Raw genomic sequence first — 26390 nt, forward strand, 5'->3', positions numbered from 1 at the left:
TAAGGAGAAGATTTTTCTACTGAACAAAAGAAAGACTAATTGCAATTTAGTCTTGAAACAGAAGGAGAACTTAAGAGGAACAAATTTGGGGGGTACACTGATGAACTATTATGGAGTTCTAAAGTGCCCATGCATGTGAAATCCCATTCTTAAATGGAATCAAATGCTTAAAATGGTGACAGGGTGTTTGCACTGTACTGTTGCCCTCTACCTCCACAGCCTGTAAGACCAGGAGCTAGTAGATGCCTGTCTCTCCATCCTTTCCTTTTCATTCTCTTGGCACAGATTGAATCTGGAGAAAGCTCTAAGGAGCAAAGAAATATTTCTGTGAGAGGAGCCAGCAAAGCTTACTTTCCTAGTACGTTGTGGCTTCTTGTTGGATCTTTCAATGAAGGGCAAACTCTGAAACTTTTCCTCATTCAGGGACTCATAACACCTCTCTCCCATCTGGTTTTTCCTCTCTCATGTGGTGTCTCATAAGGATTAAACTCACACTGCAGTAAAGGCTCCAATAAAGTCCTGCTCTCTTATATTTGCTTGAGCTTATAAGGAACTCAGTATCTCATTGCTCTTAATCTTTTGTCTGATTTTATCTAAATTGACTAATCAATTCAAGCGTAACTAGGACACTAACACAGATACACATGCAGTGCTCACAACACAACATCATTTCCTGAGAAACCAGGCTAAAAAGTAGACCAGTCCCCATGATCCACTCAGTCCTTGTTTTTTGTTTTTTTATGGGCTCCTTGCTGCCCAAGCACGGTGCCAATTTGTGAAAACTGCAGTGATACGAGAGTGTTTGTTCATTAGGAATTGAACCAAAACCCCATCAGGATTATTTCATATGTATCTTGCCATCTGCTGGTCTTTCTGTTCCAAATACAAACCAGTTACCTAGAATAGAAAGACATGATTTCCCATTATCAGCCTCTTCATACATTCATCTCCCCATCACTGGATGTTTTGACTGGCCTGATTTTTCTTTGTTACAAGGTACTGCCAGAGTTTGTACCTAGATGTTTTTAACCTGGTTCAGCATCCTGCATTGTATCTCCCTTCCATGAGAAAAGCTAATCACACCATCCAACTTTCAGTTCAGCATGGAAAGATCAGAAATTCACTATCATGCTAGCAAGCACAGTCAAAATATTCAGCTCTGCTTCTGCAGGGACAGAGCACATAATCACTCAACATTAGAGAAGCTAAGCAACCCAGGCTGGCATAAGATCAGAGATCCATGCAACAGAGGAATCTCAGATGGCACTGACTTACATCAAAAATATCCAGTGATGCCAACTGATGCTCATATATTTGGTCTATGCTTGACGGATTTTTTATTTTTCCCCTTCACTTGGCAGGTTCAAATCATGTGAAAAGTTAGATTTGCTGTTTATGCAAAGCAGTTGAACTCACATTACCTGCAACGACTATCTTTGGGAGTCCACCACTGTTTATGTGGAGGCCTCTTTCTGTTTTTTCTCAGATGTAATTTACCTTCTGACTTCATATCTGTCCATTCTTGAGTCTACCTATTTTATGAGACTTTTAAGTCCTGGCTTTCTCTCCATATACATTCCCATATACATCTCCCTGCTTGGTGATGGTAGGATTGTATCTTTCCCCTATCATCTTATTTCTCACCCTCCATGTTAAGGAATCACCCCCTTCTAAATCCACCTAATGCATTCTTATTCCCTTTAGCACTTCACTGTCTCTTTACAAATCCCCTTGCAATTTTTCATTGAGAAAGTGACACAAAAATAACACAGATTGCATTGTGCAAGGAAAGCATTCAGCAGGTAAGGATTCCATTGGTACTACAGAAATGTCAGTTTGCCCAGTCCCTCCACATCATTTGCTTTTGCTGGGCCACTGATTGATAATAGGGGCTTTGGAAACACAAAATCCTCACGCATCACCTCTAATTTTCTCCATCTGTGAACTTGCAAGGGCTTCTGCAGTTCTTCTTCCAAAATTTTGCACCGTGTCTGTTCCCTTAACAATTCCTTCTGCATGTGATTAAACTCCCATCTGAAGACCAGCATAAAACAAAAAGAAAAAACACACCAAAAATACTTCAATGCAACCAAGGCACTAATGTGGACATTAACAAATCATTCTCCCATGCACTATGGTGCACAGGAAGCACATGGAAATCACAAAGAGTCACTTTGCCACTACAGCAATACTGTGGTGGCAAAAAATATCAACAGTGATACCACTAAACAGGTGGAACCATAAAATAACACACGTGGACCTCTTTACTTGCTTCATTAAGAATGGCTCAGAAAAGAGACTCCTGGGGAACTTATTCCACACAGTACTGGATCTCACTTTTCACATCTTCCCATGTACATTAAGGCCAGAAGACAGTTAGTTCATCAACCTACAAACCAGTTATGGGTCATATCCAGTTACCCCTGTGTTGAATCTAACAGCTTGTGTTTGAAAGGTTTGGAATCTACATGGCTCACGTAGCCCATTAAATAAAACACACTCTAGGACCTAAGTATGATGGACACCATTCCTAAGAGAACTGAACTTTGTTTTCTTTTATTACATCTCCTCAAGGAATTTCAGAGATGACTTGTTGCTAAATTTAAAATTGATTGAGCACTACCAAGATTCTTTGACAACTAGGCTTTTATGATGGGGATAGGGGGGTTGAAGGGCCGGAAAAAAAAAGCACATTTTGTAATGATCTGACCCTTATCGCTTTAGAGATGGGATCCTCTAATTCTCCAAGGTAAAAAGGGGGTGGAAGATTGAGATATGCCTCCTCCATCACTGAATCTTTTCCTCCTAAGCTCAGAATTGCATTTAGCTCACTAGAGAGAAAAAGACCTTTTTTTAACTGTGAGGTCGGACAAGGTTATGGAAGAGGGAAAAAAACCCTCACATTTCCAATTGGCAAATCGGGAAAGCTAATTAGCAGCACAAGTGATAAATGGAGTCTTTTCGACAGGCAGTTTTCATGATGGTTTTGGACTTCATTAAAGTATGAGATTGCTGCTGCAGTTAGCAAGAATTGATCCACCCATCATGGCATGCAGCACACTACACTTCAATACCATCACTGAGTTTCAATACAGTGACAGACTTTCAGCTGAATGCATTTGGGCAGCAAGTTCAAATCCTGTCCCTATCTGCAGTCAGTCGATGAAAACTGCAATTGCTAATGTTGTGTGCCCAGTTCTCCTTTCTGTTTCACCAAATCAAACTGGCATAATTCCACCGGAGTCAATGGGACTAACCATGGACTGAAGTTAATTTGTTCTGCTGAAAGCCACGCAATTATACTGATAAACTAAAGATCTCACCCAAAACTGCGGTAAGTACACTGAGTTCATACAGTGGTTATCTGCTAAAAATGTAACTGCCTTTCTTTACAAACCAAGACTGATTCTCAGAAAATGACCACAGCTTCCCAAAGGAAAGAATACACCTCAAATTCAGGAGGGATAAACAAGAAAGGAAGCATTAAGCTGGAGAAGGAGGAGATAAATCAGGTTTGGGCTTCTAAATTGCTGTTTAGAAGAAACAAAACCTTCAATGAAAATTTAACTAAACCTTTCTCAGAGATCATAAGGTCTGCATATAAATCTGAAAGGAGAAAGCTCTGAAAACAGGTCTCTGTTGTAAATATGTCAAGTGTCTCCCATACTCTGTGGATTGCTTAACCAAAAGGAGTTCCACTAACCTAGGCTTTGTACCACTGTACCACTAAGTAGCTCACTGGAGTATGAACACCTTTCCTGCTGCTGTCAGGTTTATTCTGTAGGCAGTAACTCACAGTACAAGGGGAAATACGGAAGCTATTGCAACCTCGGCCAAGATCTCTTCTTTCCTCATATATTTCATATTTCAATTTTCCTAATTGCTGGTAAATTGTTTCATGAATTTAATCCAGTCTGTGTTTGAGGTCTAACCAAACAAACCCCTCCTCCAAGGCATAATGCTTGTTGAAACAAGTCTTCACAATGCATAAACCATGTTTTTTGTCTCAAACACAAAATCATGGCTGCAGTCACCATGGAAATGTATTCCACTGGGTTTCCTACCTGAGCTCCTCCACATTAGCCACGCTCTTGCCAAGTATTCCCTTCTCACGCCGAAGTTTTTTGATCTCCAGCTTGAGAATCCGCATGTCTTCCATCCTCTGCCGGTACTCGCTTTCACCCCTGTTTAGGATGGCCTGCTGGATTTTGATCTTCTCATAGAGCAGTGCCACCTCATCATTGCGACGAATAAGCTGGGACGCCAGCGCATGTCTCTCACAGAGCACCTGTGGGCACAGGGCAAAGCCACAAGCTCAGTTATGCTTCCTTCACACTATCCTGGAGGATCATTACAACATTTGTATCAGTCAAAACCCTGTACATTAGGAGGTTTTGCTGTTATTAATTGAAGAAATATGGCAAGAACCTAATAATTTCCCCTCTAAGGGTTTAATCACCTGAATAGCACAAACTACAGATTTTGGTCACTTCAGTATCTTAACATCTTGGTTTTAATGGCATTATAAAGCTTTAATACTCCCACATTCACAGTAGCTGAGAATCTTCATCTTAAAAATACACTGGGCAAATGAGGGAACAGAGTGCAGGATATTTGAACGAACTCAGATTCGAGATTCCTACCTTGTCAAATTCCTTCTTCTGCTTCACTCTCTCTGAATCAGCTTCAGCAATGATTTTTAAGAGTTTTTTCCCTTCTGCCTCCTGATTTGCAATATAGGCTCTGGTTTCCTGAGCCTCTGTTGTCATCTTAAGCAGTTCAGCCTGATGGAGATAAAGAATATATGTGAACAACCGTTAATTAGTAACTTCCCCTTACAGAAACCTACAATTTAGAGTTAGTTAAAAGTATGTCATACATGCTTTCACCTTCCTGAGAGGTACACATTTTATTAGTTACTGAGAACTAATCACCAAGATAAGCAGGCATGAAGACCCATATAAAATACTGTAAATACTATTTTAACCTAATTGTCTTATACACAATAGAAATTTGAAAGTATTTTTATCTATGGCAATGATTCAAGTTGTAATTCAGGGATGCCTAATTTAATTTTTTTAATTATACAGCACATATTTAGCAAGCTTTTCAATTGAGTTATTATTCAGAGTCAGTCTGCAATGTAAGGAAGAACAGTTCACCTTGCTGAAAAGGGCAACAATCTCTGCTGTATAATGCAAACCAGCATCAACTCAAGAAAGGCTTCAGACTGGAATAAAATTGGTGGCAACCCAGAAGGGAACAGCAAGATTTAAGAGTCACAGCACTTTGTTAGTAGATGTGTAAATGAGGAAGACTGTGAAAAGAGGAACTATCCCTAAGCAAGGAGGAGCAATGCACTGCTACAGCAACAGCAACTGCACAGCACCAACCCAAACTAACACTGGAATGTGCCAAGTTATTCTATCCCACTGTCACAAAATCTGTAATTCAAGCATGGGTGTAAATCAAAAATAATAGGGTCTTCCTGGATCATTAGAAGTTTTTATCACTGTTAGACCATTAGAGCCAGCTGACCACAGCTGAACTAGCTGACAACAGTTGATTTTCATAGATGTGAAAATATTCAAGCCTCAACTCAAAGACTTTTCCACAACTCTGACCCTTATAAAGGATGATGTTCATGCTGCCTTTTGGGAACAAGCATCATCCAGTGCTGAAAGAACAAGGCTGTGATGAAGGCTGCACCTGAAAAAGCATTGATTTAAGACAGACACAGTTCCATCATTATAAAATAGCTTCTTCTATTCTTATTTTCTTTAATAAAATTCTCATTTTTCTATATGTGCTAGACATAGCTCTCTTAGTGTCAGATATTCATCAGAATTCATCAGCTGAATAAAAATGCAAGTCACTTCATCCTGAAATTCAATCAACACTGTACAAAAGCTGCCCACAAATGTAAAACTGCTCATGTGTTTGGCCTTGCTGGGTAATATTTTTTTTAATAGATCACAATTCTATGATCTCCTTATGTCAGAAAAATATGAATTGTAAACAAGAAGTGGCATTAGATGTGGTCAGCAAACACTCATATAGACAAATCTCACTGGAATGCATTCAGTTAAAATAAATCTGAACTGCCTTGTATAGTGAGGAACATAAATACTTAAGGCCACACAAGGACTTTCAGTTAGATCAAATATGCTCAGAACCACAGCATAAGGATCTGTGTACATCAGGTAAGAGAAAAGAAAATTAATAAAAACAGCCACTGTGCAAGCAGAAAAATGGTCACGTCTGAAATTGCTGTAAATCAGCACAGCTCACTTGAAGTTGGTTCAGAGAATTTGTAAGAACTGAAGAACAGTAAGCAAGAAAAAATAACATGTATGGGACCTGTACCAATATCTCAAACCAAACTCAAACTAAATTCTTGTTTGGATTCTGAAATATTAATGCAAGTGATATTTTTATCAGTATACTATACTAGAGGTGGGAGGAAAGCAGGAGTTTTACAAAAATTATAACTGGGATGGAATGCTGAAATAACAAGTCAGATTTTATATTCAGATTTCCAGAAAATGCTAACAAAAAATATGCATAAACATCTATAAAATTATACAAAGCATTTGATTTGCCAGCAGCTCCAATCTCAAGGACCACAGATAGATTTTTTTCCGATATTCAGATCGTTTGTCAAACAACTCAAACCTGAGCCCTGCATGAAGGCCAACTGAAGCCAAAAGATGGCATTGTACTGGCTTTAATAGAGCTTGGATTTACCATGATTACACATTTTAAGGCCTCTATGCCATCTGAAGTTGATGCCTGAGCATGTCTGTACAACCTCATTCCTATGAATCTCAGTCCCCTGTGATTTAGCACATTCTTTATAAACTTATTGCCCAGGAATAGCTTTCTTACTTCCTTCACATCAGAGCAAACAGGACAAATTGATACTGGCTTGCAACACAAATAATTGGGTTCTTTTGTGCCTGTGACAATCAGCTCCCTCTGACTTCTCCTATGGTTTAGTACTCAGCAGTGACACTCAGGTAGAAGACCACAATGCCCTGAAGCAAGTCAGTAATGTCATGTCAGTGCATGGACAAACCTGCTGGTGAATAATTGAGTGGGTAAACCATGCAGCAATCATATGTTTGTCAAATAAATGGCAGACAGTTCTGAGGAGATGAGACAGAATTGGGGACTAGTTAAGGCAGAAAGCTGCACACAAGGAATGAGATGCTGTTTGATTTCTCCATCACTGATAGAACATCTCTGAGACAGATCAGGTACAAGAATACAAATTCATCACCCTTTTGCAAAGCCCTATTGACATCTTCTCATAAATGTAATGTGCTGAGAGAGGCTGAAAATTCAAGGAGTCAGTGAAGCAAAGCAATAAACTGACAAAAGAAAACACTGTGAAAAGTGACAGGGAACTTTTGGGTTTTGGGGGTATTGTTTGCATTTTTTCCTGGTATTTTTGTTTTCCTAGTGCTTAGTGAAGATTAAAAATAAACTCCTGTGAACACAACTCCATAAATCTTTTCAGAGTACAGCAAATTGGGTTGAGATACCACCACAAATCTAATAGCTTATCTAAGGATGGACTGCAGCCAGCAATGAGAATAAGAACCCAAGCTTCAAGCTCAGATTTCCTTTGATTTAAGACATATTTTTGCTGCTTTATACCACAACATTAAAATAACTTTCTGTCCAGAGGGACCTACTATGAGACACTGCCTAACTCCCAAAAGGCAAATGCTTGATAGTTACACAGAAATACAACATTGGGCAATATAATGGAGTTTGCACTTAAAAACAGTAGAAAGAAAAAAGTTTTTAAAAAGTTGAGTTGTAAGGGTCTACATTAAAAAGTTTGCTAGAATCAGTTTATCCACAAAATCAACATTTCTGCAAGCAAAGTGGTACTCCTCAGTAAAAAATGTCCAGTCACCAAGAGATCTAAAGCTTCCAACAGACAATTCAGGACTCTTTTATTATAATTATAGGCAGAGATTACATTTGTCAGATACACAGATTTCTGCAACTAGTATCTCTAAAGGGTGCTGAGACCTAGTGCTTCAATTACAGAATTGTTTATTAAAATACAGCAAAACAATTACCACAGGTCAGAATACAATGCAGTCTGTGAAATCATGCAATCCACCCTTTGCAAGAAAGTATCTGTGTCAAGGGTCTTACTTTCAATGACTCTTTCTCATCCTCTGACTGCTGGAATTCCACATGTGCTTTCTCAAGGGCTAAATCCTTTTCTTTGAGCTCCTCTTTCAACTGATCCAGCTGACGTGTTGCAGTTTTCAGTTTCATATTCATTTCTGCTATCTCATCCTAATGGAATAGGAAATGTGATCATAGAGAGGGTTAAAGCAAAAGCTTGTTTGTGATGGGGAGTTCAGGCTATTTAGATGTTGGTAAATGTAACCATGGTGCATGAAAGTAGATCTGTTACACCTACTCTAAGACATCACTTTTTAATCCAACAGAACAAAACAGTTTCAGTAAACAACAATTTTTTGTTTATGCCAGCATGACATTGCAATAAAAAAACCTTTGAAAGATACACTGACAAAAATAATGACCATCAATCATGAGTTTAATAAGACATTTAATTTAAAGTCCTGGACACACTATAAGAACTAGCAGTCAATTCAAATCATTAAGATTCTGATCACATCCATCTGTTTTTATTCTTCTAATAACAAGCTTTCCCACTAAGGTCATACATAGTTGGGCACAAATCTTTGGAGAGAAGCTGGTTTTGTGCAAGCAAACATAGCCCTCAGTAAGATACCAATATAGGCTAGCTTGCACAGAGGTGCAAAGTGCAAAAGAGGACTCAGTGTTTGAGAAGGCTCTGTGAAAATATTTAACATATACTTTAAGCTCAAACAGAGCAAAAAAGCCTGGTAGCACTGAAGAGAAATCAGGTCAGTAGGAATACTTCTACTCACAGCACAAAGGTGCCTGCCTGTACAAAATTAGCATTTCAGCAAGCACAGGCACAGCATATGTTATACCATGTAATGGAAACAACAGAGTCAAGGCTTAGACAGGCATGTTCTTCTGGATGTAATGAAGAGCTTTAGAGGCTCCTCTGCTAGAACCTACCACCTCACAGAGAAGACATCATAATCTCTCATGTGAATACATCCTCTTCCAGTACCAAACCAGGGTAGCTTAAAGCTCCTGCAGCACTATTCACCATAGGTGTGGATTTGCTCGACAACTGAGGGATGTTTTCTTGCATTAAGTGCTTAATGTAGGTAAGCAAGATCTTGAGTCATGGCAATCTTCACCCAAACAGCACAGAGAAAGCACTGATTAGTAGTAATATGTCACTAGTCCCCGCTGTTTGCACGTTCAGCCACTTTCGTGAAAGCAAAAGTTATTAAAAACTGTCCTTGGTACACAGCCTATAAATCTCTTCAGTGTTATAAAAGATGACAGAGAGCTAGCATGCAGATTCCAGACACACCCAAATATATTCTTAATTCTTTAATTCAGAACAGTAAGAACACAGAATTTTGCAAACTGGTTTCCTAATCCACTTTCTTAAATAAATGAATTCCTAACACCAAAAAAAACCCCAGGATGAAAGCATATTTATATCATATTAACAGCCTGCCAGGATACCTTTTCCGTTTTCATGACTTGAATATTATGGTATTTTGGACACCACTGGCAAGGTGAGCATTGTGATCATTTCACATTAAGCAATCCAAAAATACTTGCATCCAGATTTATCTAAACAAGCTTGTGCAAATTTTACTTCTCAAAACAAGAAAGAATTTGCCATAATGTTTAAAACAGCCCTCTTTTAATTTTTTTTTTCTTTCCTGACTGGCTGACCTGTTACTGAGCATTGAATACCTATTTTTCTCATTGCTAAACATAACATTGCCTTGGCCAAAAGATCTTTTGGGGTCAGCTATTTCCTCATAAAAGACTTGCTAAAAGAATTTTTTAGTATGGCAATTAAGCTATTAAAGTCTAAACACTGGCCTCTAACAATTGGAACTGTGAACAGCATAGTGTTACCACCATGCAGCATTCAAAACCCAAAGACCAAAAGGCTGCTCCATTTCCTAACTCAGCACAGAGATGTCTATTCTTTATAAATAACCAAAATTATTTTGTGTGTTTTAAAATAAAAATAACTAGGAAAAAAATCAGCATTGCGATTTTTCAACCTTATTTCTCCTGAGAGATTGTTTGGGAGCAGCCAGAATCCTAACACTGCATCCACTGATGAGAGGCTGACTAAGGTCAAGAAAAGCATCTCACATAAATGGCAAAATGGTGCATTCCTCATAAAATTCAACACACAGCTGGTTAGGAACTTTGACATTTCATTCCCATGAGCTTCTCAAACAAAACACCTACTTATTCAAACCTAAGTATAAATTTGTAATTTACCATACATGTTTATATCATATATACTTATTTGGAAATGACCCAAGGCTTAAAATGACAGCTATCCAGGGTTCCAATGTCTGCCGATTACAATAGGATTTGTGTAGTATTTTAGACCTTTACATCAGAATAACAGAATAGTTCCCTAAGTGGTCTGTTCTCTTCTTCTTGCATTGTTAGTGAGATCCCCAAGGAGGAGATATGAATGGAAAGAATCATCTCCTGAGGAAAATGGCACTCTCTGAAAGAAACAAGCAAGGTGGAAGCATTTGGTTCTTGTCAGAAAATTCCACTTCAGCTGGGAAAGTGTTCCCTCTGCTTCCTAAATCATCATTCACAGTAATGTGCATAATCATTCAGGGCTAAGGAGGCAATCTTATCCTATACCCTATTTCACATACATGCATACAACTCCTAAAGGGATAAAACAGACTGGAGGCAGGATGGCTTTATAATTCTGTGGCTTCAGTGTACTATGATTTTATGCATGGTTTGAAGCAGGGATATTTCCACATGATGACTGTGGACTCCTATTTGCAGTCCAAATACAAATGATGTAGATAAAACTTCAGGGACCTAAAACATTCATTTCCCCAAAATGTGCAGGAATGAAGAAACCACTTCTGCCATTGATCCATTGAGCTTCTCTTTGACAAATTAAAATGAAATCAGGGAAAAAAAACAAGAGAGAGAGAAACACAAGAAAAAAATGTATCCTTCTACCTTAGCTTCAATCAGATTTTTACTGTACATGGTCCTCTCTGTTCTCAAAGTTTCACAAAGGTTTTGCTGCTGTTTTAATTTAATCACTTGCATTTGTATTTCCTTCTCATAGTCACAGATCTGCACTTGACGTATTTCAAGATCTTTCATGTGCTGGAGGACCTGCAGCAAAAGGAAAGGAAAGAAATGAACATGATTAAACCACAATCACAAGATTAGAAGGATGGGACAAAGTTTATGACTTTCTTCTAAAATGACAAGTTCAGATTGCTGTGATAAGCAGTTTCAACTACAGCTGATCATTACTCCAGTCCAAATACAAGTTTCACCTTTCTGACTTGCTTATCTGGGACAAAATTGTATTTTAATCTGATACCTAGGTTTTACTCAAGACCAAAACTTATAGAGGTGCACATATTTAATTTTACAACAGGCTACTGAAAGAAAATATCACCAGAGAGTGGGTGCAATAAAATCAACATAAACAGTTTCCATCAAGAATAGACTTCATTTATTTATGAAGCAAACCTAGATTTTGGATTTTTTTTTGGATGTTAGCTGTATGATAAGATGAACTAACACACGTTTTTCCAAGAAGTCCTGCATGTAGTCTTACATACTAACAACCCTTTTTTTTTACTTAATTGTGACCACAAACAGTTGAGGATCATAAGCTGTTCATATATAATTACTACAATAAGAAAGTCAGTGTAGAAAAGTGTAACTTACACTTGGTCTAAATAAGTAGGTAATCACCATTAGTTGCTTCTTTGAAAGATTAGAAATAATTATGTGAAGATTACCTAAGAAGAATGGAGTATTGTAGACCATAGAAGGAAGATGATCACATGCACTATCAATAAACAAAAATGCAAAATTTTATAGACAACATTATTAAGCAGTTACTACCATAAAAGTACATAATAATGCAATGTTAGAGTGGCAAAAATACAGATTCTAAATTATTTTTTTAAAAAAGGAAGAACCTTTCTCCCGCTATACAAAGCTGAAAACTGAGGAGCTCAAGGAAGCAGCATTCATATAGAATTCAAAAAATAAGAAATAAAATAATAGTAAGGAGCACACACATTAAGAACACAGTTTACCAGGTTCACTACCCAGGAGGAGAAAATAATGCCATCCTTAAAGTTATGAAAAAAAATTAGGCATTAAAAAAAAGCTGAGGAATCATACAGACAAAATCCAGGAGAGAAGACCATTTCCAAATGCAGTTCATATCCTGTTCTCCTGACTCCACTTTTGAAAGTAGAGGTTTGGGCTGAAATTCATGCTTGTATGTCAAAGCAGACAATGTTTACATCAAATAGACAATAACTGCAAAGTCTGCAGTTTACAGTGTTGTCCCTTCCTCAGCAGTAAAGTCTTGGGCAGGCCTAACTATGGGACAGAAGCTTAAATTATTAAATATTCTACCAGGTATCTCCAACCAACTTTGAGGATAGGGGAGAGCTAAATATCAAAAATTTTATTACAGAGGCTGGAATACAATTCCAGTACATAGTAGCTGACTTCAGGTGATCCCAGGAACTGCTTACATTGCAATACAAAACCACAGTCCCAGTATAAAACCTACTCCTGCCTTTTCCTTTGCTGTTTAAACAATCTGCCAATAGTAATAGCACGGAGAAGAAATCAATAAGGCATGTTTTCTGTCTGCACTGTGATGATCACAGGCTGGAGCAAGATTTGAAAGTAGGTCACTGCATTTGTAAGTGTTTTACTTGGTTCTGATGCAATATAAGTGCAGTAAGATTGTGGACAAAGTTTTTTGAGTTGTGCTAGATGCTGACTTTGCTTTTTCAGGAATGATTAAACCTAAATAATTCGCTCTTGTAAATACAGAAAAGATACATGCAGTGTTTCACAACACAGTCCCATGAGAGGCTGAGCATCCTCAATTCCTAATTAGTCAATAGGCCCACTGCACCTCTCAGATTTGGCAATTCATAGTTTTTCCTGTAGCTTTTTTACCTGTACACTTCACTATCATCTACTACTGGTTACCTGTTTAGTTTTATGAACCTACTCAATATGTCAGTAATTGTGCTGTCCTTATTTGCTTAGTGCTGTCATGGCCTTAATGATATGCCTATTGAATCTTTTCCCAAAAGATTATGTGAATTTAGAAAAGGAAATGTATCTTTTCATTTTCCTCGATAGGTTGTTAACTGTAAACTTAACATTTTAAAAGGCTTTATTTGAAAAAAGCCAACCTATTAAAATCCCTCAGAAAACACAGCCAGGGAACAGTTCAGATGGGACTGAAAGGTATACCTCACTGCCTCTTTTTCAGTAGCCTAAACCTTACACAGAGAAACCAACATTTCATAATTTAAGAGTTTCAATTCAAAAAGGAAAAAATCTGCTAAAAGTTGTACTCAGTAATACAGGCTACATAACAAAGAGCAAAACCAGATGTTTTTTCTCACTCATGCTGGCTAATCTAGAAGACTTTTCAACAAGTGGCAGTGACTTGAAAATAAGCAGTCAGTCAAGGCAACAGTTAGAAGTCATGCATGAATTCTTACCCCAAAAATATTTTACTGTTGTGTATATAACTTTGTTGACTCTGTTCATCAGTTAATAGTAAACGATGATTTTGAAAAATGAATTCTGCAGCTCTGTAGAGTATGTGCTGCTATAAATAGCCAGACAGCTTTCAGAGCCAGTATGGCTGCATCTCTGGGCTTAGATGGGTTTGGCTCTTTTTCAGCTTTTATGCAATTCCAAAGGTGGGGTGCAACTCCTGCAAAACCAGGTTGGTGGCAAAGGCTGATGAAGAGTACTGGCTGCCCATAGCCTCACTGTCCTGAGTAGCTCATTCCTCATCAGCTGTGAAATTACTCGTTTTGACACAGCTTCTCAAGTCTGAATAGGTCAAACAGTGAACCTAAATATTACCTATTTACATAATAATCCTGATCCTATGTCCTCCTACCCTGCATTTGGACTTGAAGGACAAGACTGATGTCTCACATACTCCCGTGCTCAAAACTGTCCTTGCTGCTCTTCACCTCTAAGAAGAGTGAGGAGCTGCCCCTTTGGTGAGCCAAAGAAGCCTGCCAGTCCTTGGGAAACTTACAGTCACAATGCAGGCACGATTATACAAACAGCTCACGTGTCATATGCCATTTACTGAGTTTCTGCCTTATAAGAAGTGATAGAAAATTACACCCAAAGTGGCAGGGGAAAAGAAGAAAAAGTAAGCAAGCAAACACTTGTCATTCTCACCCTCAAAATAATATGGGCAACCTCAAACAGAATTAAAAGAAAGAACCTTGTAATTCTGAGTGTTATGAATTACTCTCTGGCCCTAGTTTACAATGTTCTTAACTCATATCTACACTGTTAGAAATGCACTATGAGGGAAAGAAGCAAAATATGACTTTACAACAAAGACAAATCTCACTTTTGTGGAATATTATTTACAAGGAAATGACAAGAGGTATTCCAGGCAACGGAGCATATACCATTCCAAAATGATTTAAAAGCCCCTGGTCACATGAAGTTGGAAGGATAATTTTACCATGAACAGATAATGAATAACTTTTGAGTTGAAACCACTTGAAAGTAATCTCAGTAAATCAATGAGCTCCTTGGAGGGCTCTCCAATGTGATACTCAACAATTAATGGAACATGTTAAAAACATGTTCCTGATTCCACTCCATCACGAATAAAGTTATGCATAATAATGGGCAGCAGGCAACATAAATTCTATGCAGTATTTCTCTGCAGCTGCTCCAAGAAAACTTTTTTTGCAGTCCATCTTGAACATGCTGACATGTTTTCACATAATGGAGTAAGCTTTCAGAACGTTCAGTACCTTACCATGATGCTAAGCACTGTTAGCTCTCAGTGCTCTCAATTTTAGGACAGTAGTCCTATACAAGATAAGGTCCTTTGCAGATAAGACAGGACAATCAAGGTATAACTTCCAACTGCATATGAGAGTTTCAACTGTGGGACTCATGTACAAGAATGAAAGAGGCCTTGGTTAGAACTCCAGCCCTGTCATTTCCCAACTGACTGCTGAATAAGAGCAATACATGGTTGGACTCACAGAATTAATGTCTCTCTCCCATTGATAAGGTTTCCCTAGAGAGAACTGAAGCAGTAGCAGACAACATGTACTGACAACAAGAAATACTTGTACACTGTATGACAACCATCAATCCAAGCTTTCTCCCACTGGCATGTCAGAAAATTAATGTATCATCTTCACAGCTCTGAAGGTAAGACAGGAAAGAATCCCTTGCCCAAAGAGCTAATCCTACCTTCTCTTTGAGCTCACTCGTTTCATTGATGAAACTCTCTCTCTCCTTCTCCAATTGGAAAATAATCTTCCTTTGTTTTTGAGCTTCTATCTTATAACTATGGATTTCCGCTTCCAAGTTCTGTTTTGACTGTTCATGGAGCTTCACCAAATCTATCTGCTTCTGAGTAGCATTTGTAGCTTTGATCAAACTCTAAAGGGAACAAAAAATAATGAGTCTTGAGCTGAAAATGCAACACTGTCACCATTATGACAAAAGCATGCCATTGTCGAAGTGGATTACAGACTTATCAATGTTATTATTTCTTATCTAATTTGTTCAGGTGAAATACTTGAACCTTAAATCTGATTTCAAGAACAAAATCTCTAGCACAGCTGCTACACAGAGCTTTTTCTGATTTCAAGTCAAAACACTAGTGTCTGCATTACAGAAAATAAAATTGACAGGATTGTTTACAAGTGGATATAACTAATGACTGGAAAATCCTTACCAGCTTTAAGGCATTTTGATTGTAAAGCATGCCAATAGCCAGTAACATTAATAATAAAGCCAAATAAACTACTTTCTCATGTCTTAAATAGAAAGTTCAAGCTTGAAATTAACTAAGCTTACTTTAAAATTTTGAATAAAGATTAAACAGAAAACATCAACATATCATCTTTACAAAATCAGCCTCCTGGTCCCACTTTAAAATTTCTTCCCCTATGCAAAACAAATATTTGTTACCTGTAAAATCAGAGCCTCTGTTAGATTCAAGACACAGGACAGTGAATCTACACCAAATAAAGCATGTCAGAAATCATCTTTTAGCACTGAATTTAGTAGATAACACTTCAGGACTGCCCATAAACATGAGCTGCTATACTGCAGTACAAAAATCTTGGGCTGACGGGAAACAATCAGTATAAGAAACAGATCTGAAAGCAAGGATTACTACTCAAACAGCTTGCCAAGCTGCTACACAGTGTATCAACACTCTGTTCTTTTATTAGCAAGCACCCAGTTTGTCTGGATTAGAACTAAATTTCATAAGATACAGAGTGTAAAAGCACAGATATAACAAATCTTCAGACAACAAATAATGGGTTTGCAGCTTGAACTCCTGATGGCTTACAAGTTAAAACTTGGAAATCTGTGTGATTATGGACACTACTATTATTTCAGTGCATAGAATAGAAGTAGTTTGTGCATCTGCTTAAGGAAATCTGAAGGCTTTAACTTAACGTGACGTATTCCACATTTCTGTGCTGCTGTGAATGTTTAAGCTACAGGCATTTCATTCTCAAGCTGCAAGGCTTAGCAATACGACCAATGCAAACACACCTGGTTTAGCATATCCCTTTCCCTCACAAGCCCATCTGTGGTTCTCTTGTCAGTCTCTGCCTGCTTTTTGGCTGTCTCCAACTCTAGAGAAAAAGAGGAAAGACAATGAATTTTTGGTTCAAAGTGTCCAGCTATTAAAAATGCAGAAACAATTCACTGGACTTTTTTAAAGCACTGACATTACATAACTTGTTCAATTAGCTGTGAACAAGTTTTACAACCCTACATATCAGCTGATGTTAATACTTATTTAGGTACCTAGAATAACTTAGAAGCACTCAGAAAACAGATCCACCTATCTCTTACGCACCTACCTTTCTCCAGTCTGATTATTTGATTTTTTAGCATGTTTCTTTCATGTTCTGCATCAACTTTTTGTTCCTCTGCAGTACGCAGCTTATTCTGGAGAACATCTCTCATTTTGCTCAGCTTTGAAATTTCAACGCGCATCTGAGCTGCTTCATCCTCTATCTCCTACAGAATAGCAACAAGGGAAGGGGAGAGAAAACATCCACAGAAAGAAAGAAGAAAATGCTTTTTTATTTGGTGTACACTTACTCCATGAAACTCAGGAAGAAAATGTGTAAGTGCTGCAGGTCAGCTGCAGAAAGATAATGAGCTAATTGGACAATATTTAAAATAATTCAAACAAAGCAGCTTGGGAAAGGAAAATGGTAATCAAATCTTACACTTCAGGGCTGAAGATGATCAATAAAGAACCTCCAGCTGCAGCCCTCACACAGCACTACACAATTAGTCCAGCAGATTAAAAACAGGCAGTTCCATTTTCATTTGAAAATGAAATATGAATAAATGAATAGTCACTAGTGACTGTGAGGAGAAAGGTATCAGTAGCGCGGTCTGATTGCATGTCCCTAAATAGCAGGTATGTATTATCCCCATCTCTTTTATAGCATATGGCTTTAAAGGAAAAGCAAAATCTGGAGTGTGTCTCATTTGCTGTACAATAGAGGAAAAAATAATCAATCAAAATAATGCATAACTGGTTACTGGGAAACTTAGCCAATAATCACAACAGCAATCAGTCTTTTTCCTTTGAAGAAGTGTAACTTTGTATAATTCAGTGCCACTGCTAGGTTTTACAGCCATCACAGACCACAGTGTTCCACTTACAGCCTCAGATATTGATTCAGTGAGAAGAGGAATGCTGCTATGAAGCATCCTCTGAGAATCTCCTCAGCTCTTGCAACAATAAACTTCAAGAAGTTTAAGAGTACTTTGACAATTCACATTACCCAGCACAGAGCACACTGCAGGATGGTATTGCAGGCAGAATCCCTACAAAAACTGCACCCCAGATCATGACTAGGGCTCTTAAGCTTCAACAGCTGGCTTAACTACTAACTGGGCAGTATCATCTATTTTTTGTTCCCAGAAGTCCATGTGCATGACTCTAAAATTTCCATCAACTTTTCCTGAAATCAGGACAAGAATCAAAATCCTCAGACATTCTAATGTCCCAGATGTAAGTCATGTTTGTAAAATTTTAAACAATGATGGTATTGGTAATCATAAAACTGGATAACCTGGAAAATACAGTAATTTGTTTTCCAGAGAGGTGAGAAAAACAGTCTTCAGTTTGCCTAATAAAATACAACAGAAAGAAAGCTCCTACCATTCTCCATTAAGGATCCAAATCAGAATCATCTATGTCACATTAGTTGTGAACTGAGCTTTTAATCTGTCAGGGGTTAGTTTCTATCAGACTAACAGCCTCTGTTGGCAAACAAGCTTTCTATTTAAGTGAATTAGTTATATTCAATAAAACTCAAGAATATAATTATTTTCTACCTGAATTTTCTAATGTTTATTGTTTTAACCCCAATGGTGACACAAAATTCAAAATATGATAAATAGCATAATAGCATCCAACATCTGTACATTACCCTTTGTCAAGTGCTCTCAAAGTACCCTAAAAAAAATATGCAAGAATCCTTTAATTCTTCCTCAACTGAAACTCATCTGCTTCTGAGTTGTATAAAATGACTGTTAAGTAATGTGAAGTCAGGCAACAAAACCATTTAGATCTGAAAGTAAACACCATCTCAGTTACTTATATTTTACTTTCTCAACTGATACTGCGGGGGAAGAAATTTTAGTGTTGAAAGCAATTCCCTTCAGTAGAAACTATCCAGGATGCCATTGTTCTAATTTATTAACATTTGTCAATGGATTTTGGCAAAATTAAAATTACGTTAATCCTTGTAAGAAAGTCATTGCTCTTATTTGAAGATCTCAGGATTCAAATGAGACCCCATGTTTGTGACCATGCATTCTTTATGATCAAAGTGTGTTGAACATTTTGGTTCATGTGTTTTGGTTGGAGACTATCATGACCATGGTACTGACATAGAATAATGGCATCCAGCATCAGCCAGATCTGTTCCTAAAAACTACTCCCATTTCCTCCAAAACTATCCATGGGGAACTGTCAGGACAAGAACTGAAGTCATCCTTGTCCCAAGTGGTAAGATGTCTCTGGAATCATACAGCTGCTAGGATCCACCTTCTGGAACTTACTTTCAGTTGTGCCGTCTTCTGACCAATGTCCTTCAACACACCACCAATCATTGCATTCTGCTGCTCACTCTCTTGTGTGAGCTTTTGACATTTCATCTTCAATTGCTCAAGTTCCTTACCAGCTTTTTCATTCAAGATCTGTCAGATTAAAGAACAATCCTATTATTTCTTCTAAATCTCATTAAAATATCTACATACACCTGAAGACAGAACTTTCCTGCTACCCAGGAGATAAAAGCTGCTGCAGATTGTTGTCTGCTTAAAAACTAGTCTTCATTGTTGATGAAATTACTAATATTACTAAAAATCACTAAATATGATACATGATCATAATGGAGAAATCATAATTTCTAATGAACAACATATTCAGTGGTTTTTTTCTTTCTGGAAGCTCAGCAGGTCTTTATTGCAGGTGGTAGATAGATATTTTACTTCTTGTTAGGCATTTGGCAACGATCACATAATACAGCTTGCTATATACAATTACTGAAAATGAATATGAGATTCAGATCACTTCAATCAGCAGAGGGCTGTTTTATGAGCACATTAATGTGCTGATAACACTTCTCTGGGTACATGATTTTCTGAGACCAGTACAAAGCATTTTGCTCTTTAATTTGTCTTCAGTTAAATATCTGGAATAGTGGTTTTGTGGTTTCTGTACAGTACATATATTTCAATACTGGAGCTACCAGATTTATCTTCTGCTTGTTGGAAATTTCCTTACAGATATTACAGATATAAATGAGGAAAGAACAACCATCATATTTTTCACTCTTGATGAAGTCAATATATTTTGCACCCTTAAAAAAAATAAAGGAAGATAATTAGAATCTAGTATAGAAACCAGGAATTCTCTTTTTATATTGCAAATGTCAGGATAACATTGTTTCAAGCAATCCTTTATTGAGTCTTGGACAGGGGTGGGATAAAGCTTATAGCAGCTGTATCAAACCGCTTTCAATGTCATGCAAGAAAGGCTATTTCATTAGAAATTTCTAATAAAATAAGAATAAAAGAATAGCAGGCATCACAAACAACTACAATTCAATTGAGACAATAACCAGATGAAATTGCAATAGCAGTGTCACCTTCTTTTGAAGATCTCCACCCTGACCCTTGCACAGTTGGATAGCCTGTGTTTTGGGCAGACTTCTAGCAAGAGACCATTCAGGGATTTCACAGACACCTTCAAGCCAGCACAGGCAAGGAAGACAATGCAGAACTCTGGTTAATTAGCCAACACACAGCACTTTGTGTGAACTCTTGGTAAAATCTACACTTTGAAAGGCTGAAGGAGAATATAAAAAGGAGGAAGAATGGAACAGAACTAGGAATTGCTTATACAATGTGATTGCCATGGCAGATGATGGAGTTGCCCTCAAAAGCTTTATCAAATCAGTGATATTCAGAGAAATAATCAAGTCTTCTCTCCAGCTCTTTATGTTGAGTGGTTTATTAAGACTTTGTGTTGACTAAAAATTGGCACAGACTTCTACCTTCTCAAATTCAGGGACCATAAGGGAAGAAAAAGCCATAAAAGTCATAAATTTACAAGATACACACAACTCACAAGGAAGTTTCCCTTGAGGTAGGTTGGTTTACAGTGATGAGATCACCCCTGCCATTTACTGAAATTGCTTCTCTGAGAGATTCTCAAAGTCAGGGGAAATGGACTGAAAACCTGAAAATTCACACACTTGCAGAACACTATGTAAGGCCATGTCCAGATAAAGATTTTAGAAACAGAATGAGGAAAATCAATCAAAAAGGTTTATGAAGACAGTTCCTTGCCCTTTCACAGGCTTGAGAGGCAGATAAAAATTATTGTGAAAAGGAAGAAAGAAGAGCATGGAGGTAAAATTATTTTACCAATGCCACTAGACACAATCAATAGCAAAACTGGCAATATAGTCAGAAGTCCAACCTGACAGTCTCCTGCTCCTATAGATCATCCATGCTCTTCACAGACTGTCTCATTTGCTGTGATTTTTCAAGATGAACAATATAATTGCAATCCACTACCTATTTCTGTGAGGAATCTATCTGAAATCCATCAGCAAGCTTTACATACTTATTTATTAGTAAGTTAATATTTATATTAAAAAAATGTTTACTAAAATGTAATAACTTAAAATAATCTCCCTCCCTCTCCTTTCAGGAAAATCCATTTTCTTCTTAATTACACATTTTACTCTAATCTTAGACCTGATGAATACAGTGTGCCATGTACCCTACCTTCTGCTCTCTAAGATTATTTTCTATTGTCAGTTGTTCTTCTTTGTCATTCTCTATTTGTTGCTGTAACTTCTGGACCTCAGCTTCCTTGTTATCTATTTCAGCTAGAAGATTTTTCAGCTCAGTCTCCATTTTTTCCTTCCTTCGTGCCTCCCGTAACTCCTCATTTTGACGCAGCTGGATGTCTTGCTGAAGCTATAATAATAGAGAAGAAAACAAATTTAAATTCTGCTACCTTTTACTCAGGGAAACAAGTCCTCTCATCTCTCTGACTATGATTGATTTTAAAAACAAGAGCTTCAATATTACTGCAACCACCACTATATGTCAGAAGTAATTACATTTTCTAATGGTTGAACAAAAAATTCTGCATGAGGGCCCTATTTATTGACGACAAAATTTGTTAAACACCAGTCAGTTCACCCAGACAGAAGGGTCTGATACAGTTCAAACATAAAAGCATTCCTCTGGAGATGGAGTGGCACAAATGTATTTACTGCTATAAGTTACTTGCAAAGTGGTACTTTCTGAATGCAGCATTAAAATTAATTGGGGCTTGATGTTGTATTGCTAGGATTTTTCTTTTTATTATTCTCTCTGACTAGCAGAAACACTTACTACACTGATATTATGTCAGACCAGTGTTCATTTTCACAACTGGTCTCAATCTTTCCACTCTCAAAGTTCCTATGTGGGAACTCTGAAAGAGGAATTTTTTCTCATATTTAATAGACTGTCTTGTGACTCCTGCTCTCTCCCTCCACAAAAATTTGATGGAGCAGAATCAGCAGACGAGACACAGGAGGCTGATCCATATGGAAATATTCAGCCAGGGACCAGCAATTGAAAGATGTTCTTTGCTTAAGGATTCCTCCCCCTCTGTGCCCACAGATGAAAAGCTGCCAGAACTGACAGGGTCTTCAACAGGATCTTCAAAGAGACATTGTCATTTAAGCAGTCTGAAGTGGAGAATAATTTCATACAGGGAGAATGGAAGGTGATTACAAATGCTGTAACAATTCCATAAATTTAAGGGTTGATGAAGTGAGTATCAGAAGATTAAGGCTGCCAAGATTCAACAAGTTTTGACTCTTTTCTCTCATGCCCACAATGCCATCAGAAAAACAAAGATTTTATATTCTCTTCTAGTACATTCCCAGTCTTTTGCTTTTGAAATAAAAACAATTTCTGTGCATGAAACCTAGACTGATCATTACTTTCCTGTTTGTGATTTATAAAAAACTAAAAGCCAAATGCTCCTTCTACCTCTTCTCTGTTCTTTTAAAGTGTGATTTTCTACTCTTCCTTTCTTCTGATGTCTTGCTCCAGCCTCCATTCATATTCTGCTTTAATTCTTTAATTTCTCTTTATTATGCTTATATATTTGATCTATCCAAGTTCTGTATCCCATCTTCCATCTTTTTCTACTTTCCATTCAGTGGCTATTCCACTGATCCTCAGTCTTTTCTACCTCTAGCTGCTCTATACATTTCAAGGAAGCCATACATATTGATCACAAAGAACAACTGTCTACTCAGGTGGTCAGAAATCAGAAAGCCTAACTTAATGTAAAGCTGAGATGGAGTATGACTGCTCTCTACAGACAATTGTGTGGTGAAGTATTCAGGCTGAAAACCAGTAATCCAGAATCAATGTAAAGAAGAAGGTAGGAGGTCCCTAACCATGAAAAAAGTAAGGATCTGCAAAAGTTTCCCACAAAGAAGAGAAGAGAAAATAACTTTATTATTTTTTAAGTCAGATTTTGATACATTCTTGAAAATGAAGGTATCTCATAATATGGCAACCACTGCCAACATCAAGGGATCGAGAATCTCCATTCCAAGCCTATGTTCTAAGTGCCTCTTTCGAGGCATAAGGATTTACAATACAGAAAACATCCCATTTCTTCAGCATTAAAGATGATTACAATTCACAAAAAGTAACCTTGGCCTCATTGGGGTATTGAGAAGCTATGGAAGCAGCTGGTACAAGACAATACACTTTGCAAAGTACATAGCCTAGAACTACAGAAAAAATATTAAAGTCATTCACAGCAGAGCACTCCTGAAAATGTTTGAGAGGCAAAAGAACAGGTAGTAGCATATTAGTCAGTGGAGATCAATTGCAAGAGTGGAGAAAGGCTCAGGACAAAGCCGAAAATCAGCATCTGGTGATCAGTACAGACCTCCAAAACCGATTGCTCTGCCTCATTTTTTGCCTTTTCTGTTTTCTGCTGCTGCTCTGTGATTTCAGTGAGACTTTGACGTAACTTCACAACTTCTGACAACAGTTGGTCTCGCTCCTCTGTTACCTCTTCTTGAAATCTTAGCAAATCCTCAACACTGGAAGTAAGGAAATAATAGTCAAGAAGTGTCACAGGCCATTTCTGTTCTTCCTCCTATGCCAGAGAAAGACTCGTGTCAGAAAGAGGAGTTAATTTTTTTTTTTTTCATTTTAGACTCCCCTGTAGTAAGACTGATGGTGAACTGAATTATATGCTTTATCTACTGTGATCAGAGTCACCATCAACCAAGTCAAAACTCTTTCCTGTTGTATCACATACACGTCTGAATAAACCTGTTTCCCAGAAAGGTAACAGGGACAAAAAATTCCTCTTCTACGCCCACTACAAAATTAGTCAGGGACCAAATATGTGACACTGTTGTAACCAGTCTCTCTGCACTTTACCTGACTGGACAACTAACTAGGTTATATCTTACAGTCACATAAAACATAAAAACTAAAACTGACTCTCTATTTTGACACATTTACAATATGAAAGGAAATCCAAGCTGTGGGTTCAAGCTCAGTCTTAAAAGGCAGCCTAATTGTTCTAAAAGACTATAGGGTTTTCAAAGCTGAAATCTGCAAAGGAGTTACTTAGTCTCATGCCCTTGTCACTGGACAGGGCATTTAAGCACGGAACTGGAGGGCAACACAGAGGGAACTTCAAGAAGAAATTGTAAGCTGGCAGGTCTCAGTAGGCTGGGCAGAGCTGGAAACAGGAATGAAGTGTGGGCAAAGTAACAGCTCCTGGCTCTTGCAGGAACATGCAAAAAGCTGCCAGAGAGAGAAGACTAAGGAGAGTTATACAAGGGGGAGGTTGAATGACCAAGCTTTTAGATCCAAGGAAAGCTGTTAAACAGCTCCAGAACATTCAGGGACAAAAGGTGGAGGACTGGATTTCTCATTGACCCAGGCGGTTTACGTGCTGGCATGTTCCTTGGAGGGGGAAGTGTCTGAGCACACTGAAGACCTCCTGTTTTTGCAGCCTGGATACACAGGGAGTGCAGAGACAAGCATGTCCCACACATATCCTGCATGTATATTATAAAGAAATACCTTAAACAGTGTGAAAATTTCAAGTCAAAATCAGGAGAGTCAACCACCAGCAACTTCAGTAGAAAGGGCACAGGCCATAGGATCAATACACTTAATCTTATCTTTGAGTTTAACTTAATGTTACAGCATAAGCAGTCTGAGGACCTGATACTACAAACAGTAGATCCTGCACAGTTCCAGAGGATGATTATTATGTGCACAATGCAGGGGCTTAGAGGCTCCATCTCAGACTAGGTCCTATGCGTGTTTAGTTTAAAAAAAACAAATCATAAACTTGAAAGTGTGTAAATATAAAACACAAACAAGAACACAGACAGTGTTAAAGCCTTATAACAAAGCTAGGAACAGAAGAGGAATCAAGTGTCCTGCCTTCTTGATTTATCTACTTGACCTTGCTGCTGTGAAATGTAAAAATGGTGACAGGGTCCTGTTCTCAAAGTATGCTGAAGAGTTTGTCAGATAAAACAATATGACACATACTGAGAAAGTGCATAGTATTCATTTTATTTGATCTCTCAGCTTAATTCAATACTGAATGAACTCAGCCAGAGCCTCTTTTCTTGCTCACTGCATCAACACACAGACAAATAAATGTGTATTCATGAGAAAAGTAAAAGGCAGAAAAGATCTCTGTTTCCACTGTGTCTACATGGCTAAACAAAGTATACAATGATAGAAAATCAGATCAGGCTTTCCCTCTCCCTGAGGAAAACTTACTTGTACTCCTGTCCAGCTCTTTCCTTCATTAAATTATTTAGGCGTGAAATTTCCTTTTTCAGTGAATTTATCGTTTCCTTAGTTTTCTGTTCCCTTTCATAGGCTTTATCCACCATTTTCCAGGCCTTTTCAAGCTCCTAGGAACGAAATGGAAAATAATTACATAAATTAAATCGTGTTTTAAAATAACCACAAATTAGAAATTAATTGCCTTGCATTTTACTTAGTTGAGAAAATAGATTTTTGTGCTTTTTCGTGATTAGGTTCACAGCAGTCCCCTTCACTTAGTATCTTTTGTTTTGGCTGAGGGCACAGCAAACATTTTGAGCCATTCAGGCTGGGTCAATTTACACCAGAAAAGCTCTAATACATTTTCTTTAACACACACACACACACACACACACACACATCTGAACATTATCAAATCTCACTCTGTGAGGTTTTGATCACGTGAGTGCTACCAATATCAGTAAAAATTTACTGACAATTCAGTGCCCACCAAGGTATCGCCTACTTAAATAGTTCATGCCTGTAAAATTCCTATTAGCTCTTAGGACAATGAGTATCCAATTTCATTTGAGCTCTTAGGACAATGAGTATCCAATTTCATTTGGATGAGAAAATGATGTTGCTCAACTTTTCTGCCTCTGTTCATTTTCACCTGTGAGGACTTCGAGTAATTTGATTTTAACTACTTATTTAGACAAGGCACAATTCTTATGCCAAATTTTAGCACAAGGAGTTACTTAAATGACAGATTTGTGTGCTTCTCACAAGCCTAGTATTTGATACCCACAAACAGG

General features: G+C 37.7%; 1 protein-coding gene across 1 annotated transcript in view; it reads right to left on the minus strand.

The window, feature by feature from the left end:
• The window catches only part of CFAP58 (cilia and flagella associated protein 58), a 57042-nt gene that overhangs the window by 24652 nt on the left and 6000 nt on the right, over positions 1–26390 (minus strand). The window contains exons 3-14 of the mRNA XM_033065517.1: positions 25588–25724; positions 23714–23870; positions 21529–21723; positions 19291–19428; positions 17064–17223; positions 16750–16832; positions 15427–15618; positions 11131–11292; positions 8176–8322; positions 4644–4784; positions 4065–4288; positions 1923–2034 (exon numbers count right to left, since the gene is read on the minus strand). Coding sequence (XP_032921408.1) covers positions 1923–2034; positions 4065–4288; positions 4644–4784; positions 8176–8322; positions 11131–11292; positions 15427–15618; positions 16750–16832; positions 17064–17223; positions 19291–19428; positions 21529–21723; positions 23714–23870; positions 25588–25724 — 1848 coding nt within the window. The remainder of the gene's footprint in view (positions 1–1922; positions 2035–4064; positions 4289–4643; positions 4785–8175; positions 8323–11130; positions 11293–15426; positions 15619–16749; positions 16833–17063; positions 17224–19290; positions 19429–21528; positions 21724–23713; positions 23871–25587; positions 25725–26390) is intronic.

Source organism: Catharus ustulatus, chromosome 8 (genome assembly GCF_009819885.2).
Source record: "Catharus ustulatus isolate bCatUst1 chromosome 8, bCatUst1.pri.v2, whole genome shotgun sequence".
NCBI lineage: Eukaryota > Metazoa > Chordata > Aves > Passeriformes > Turdidae > Catharus > Catharus ustulatus.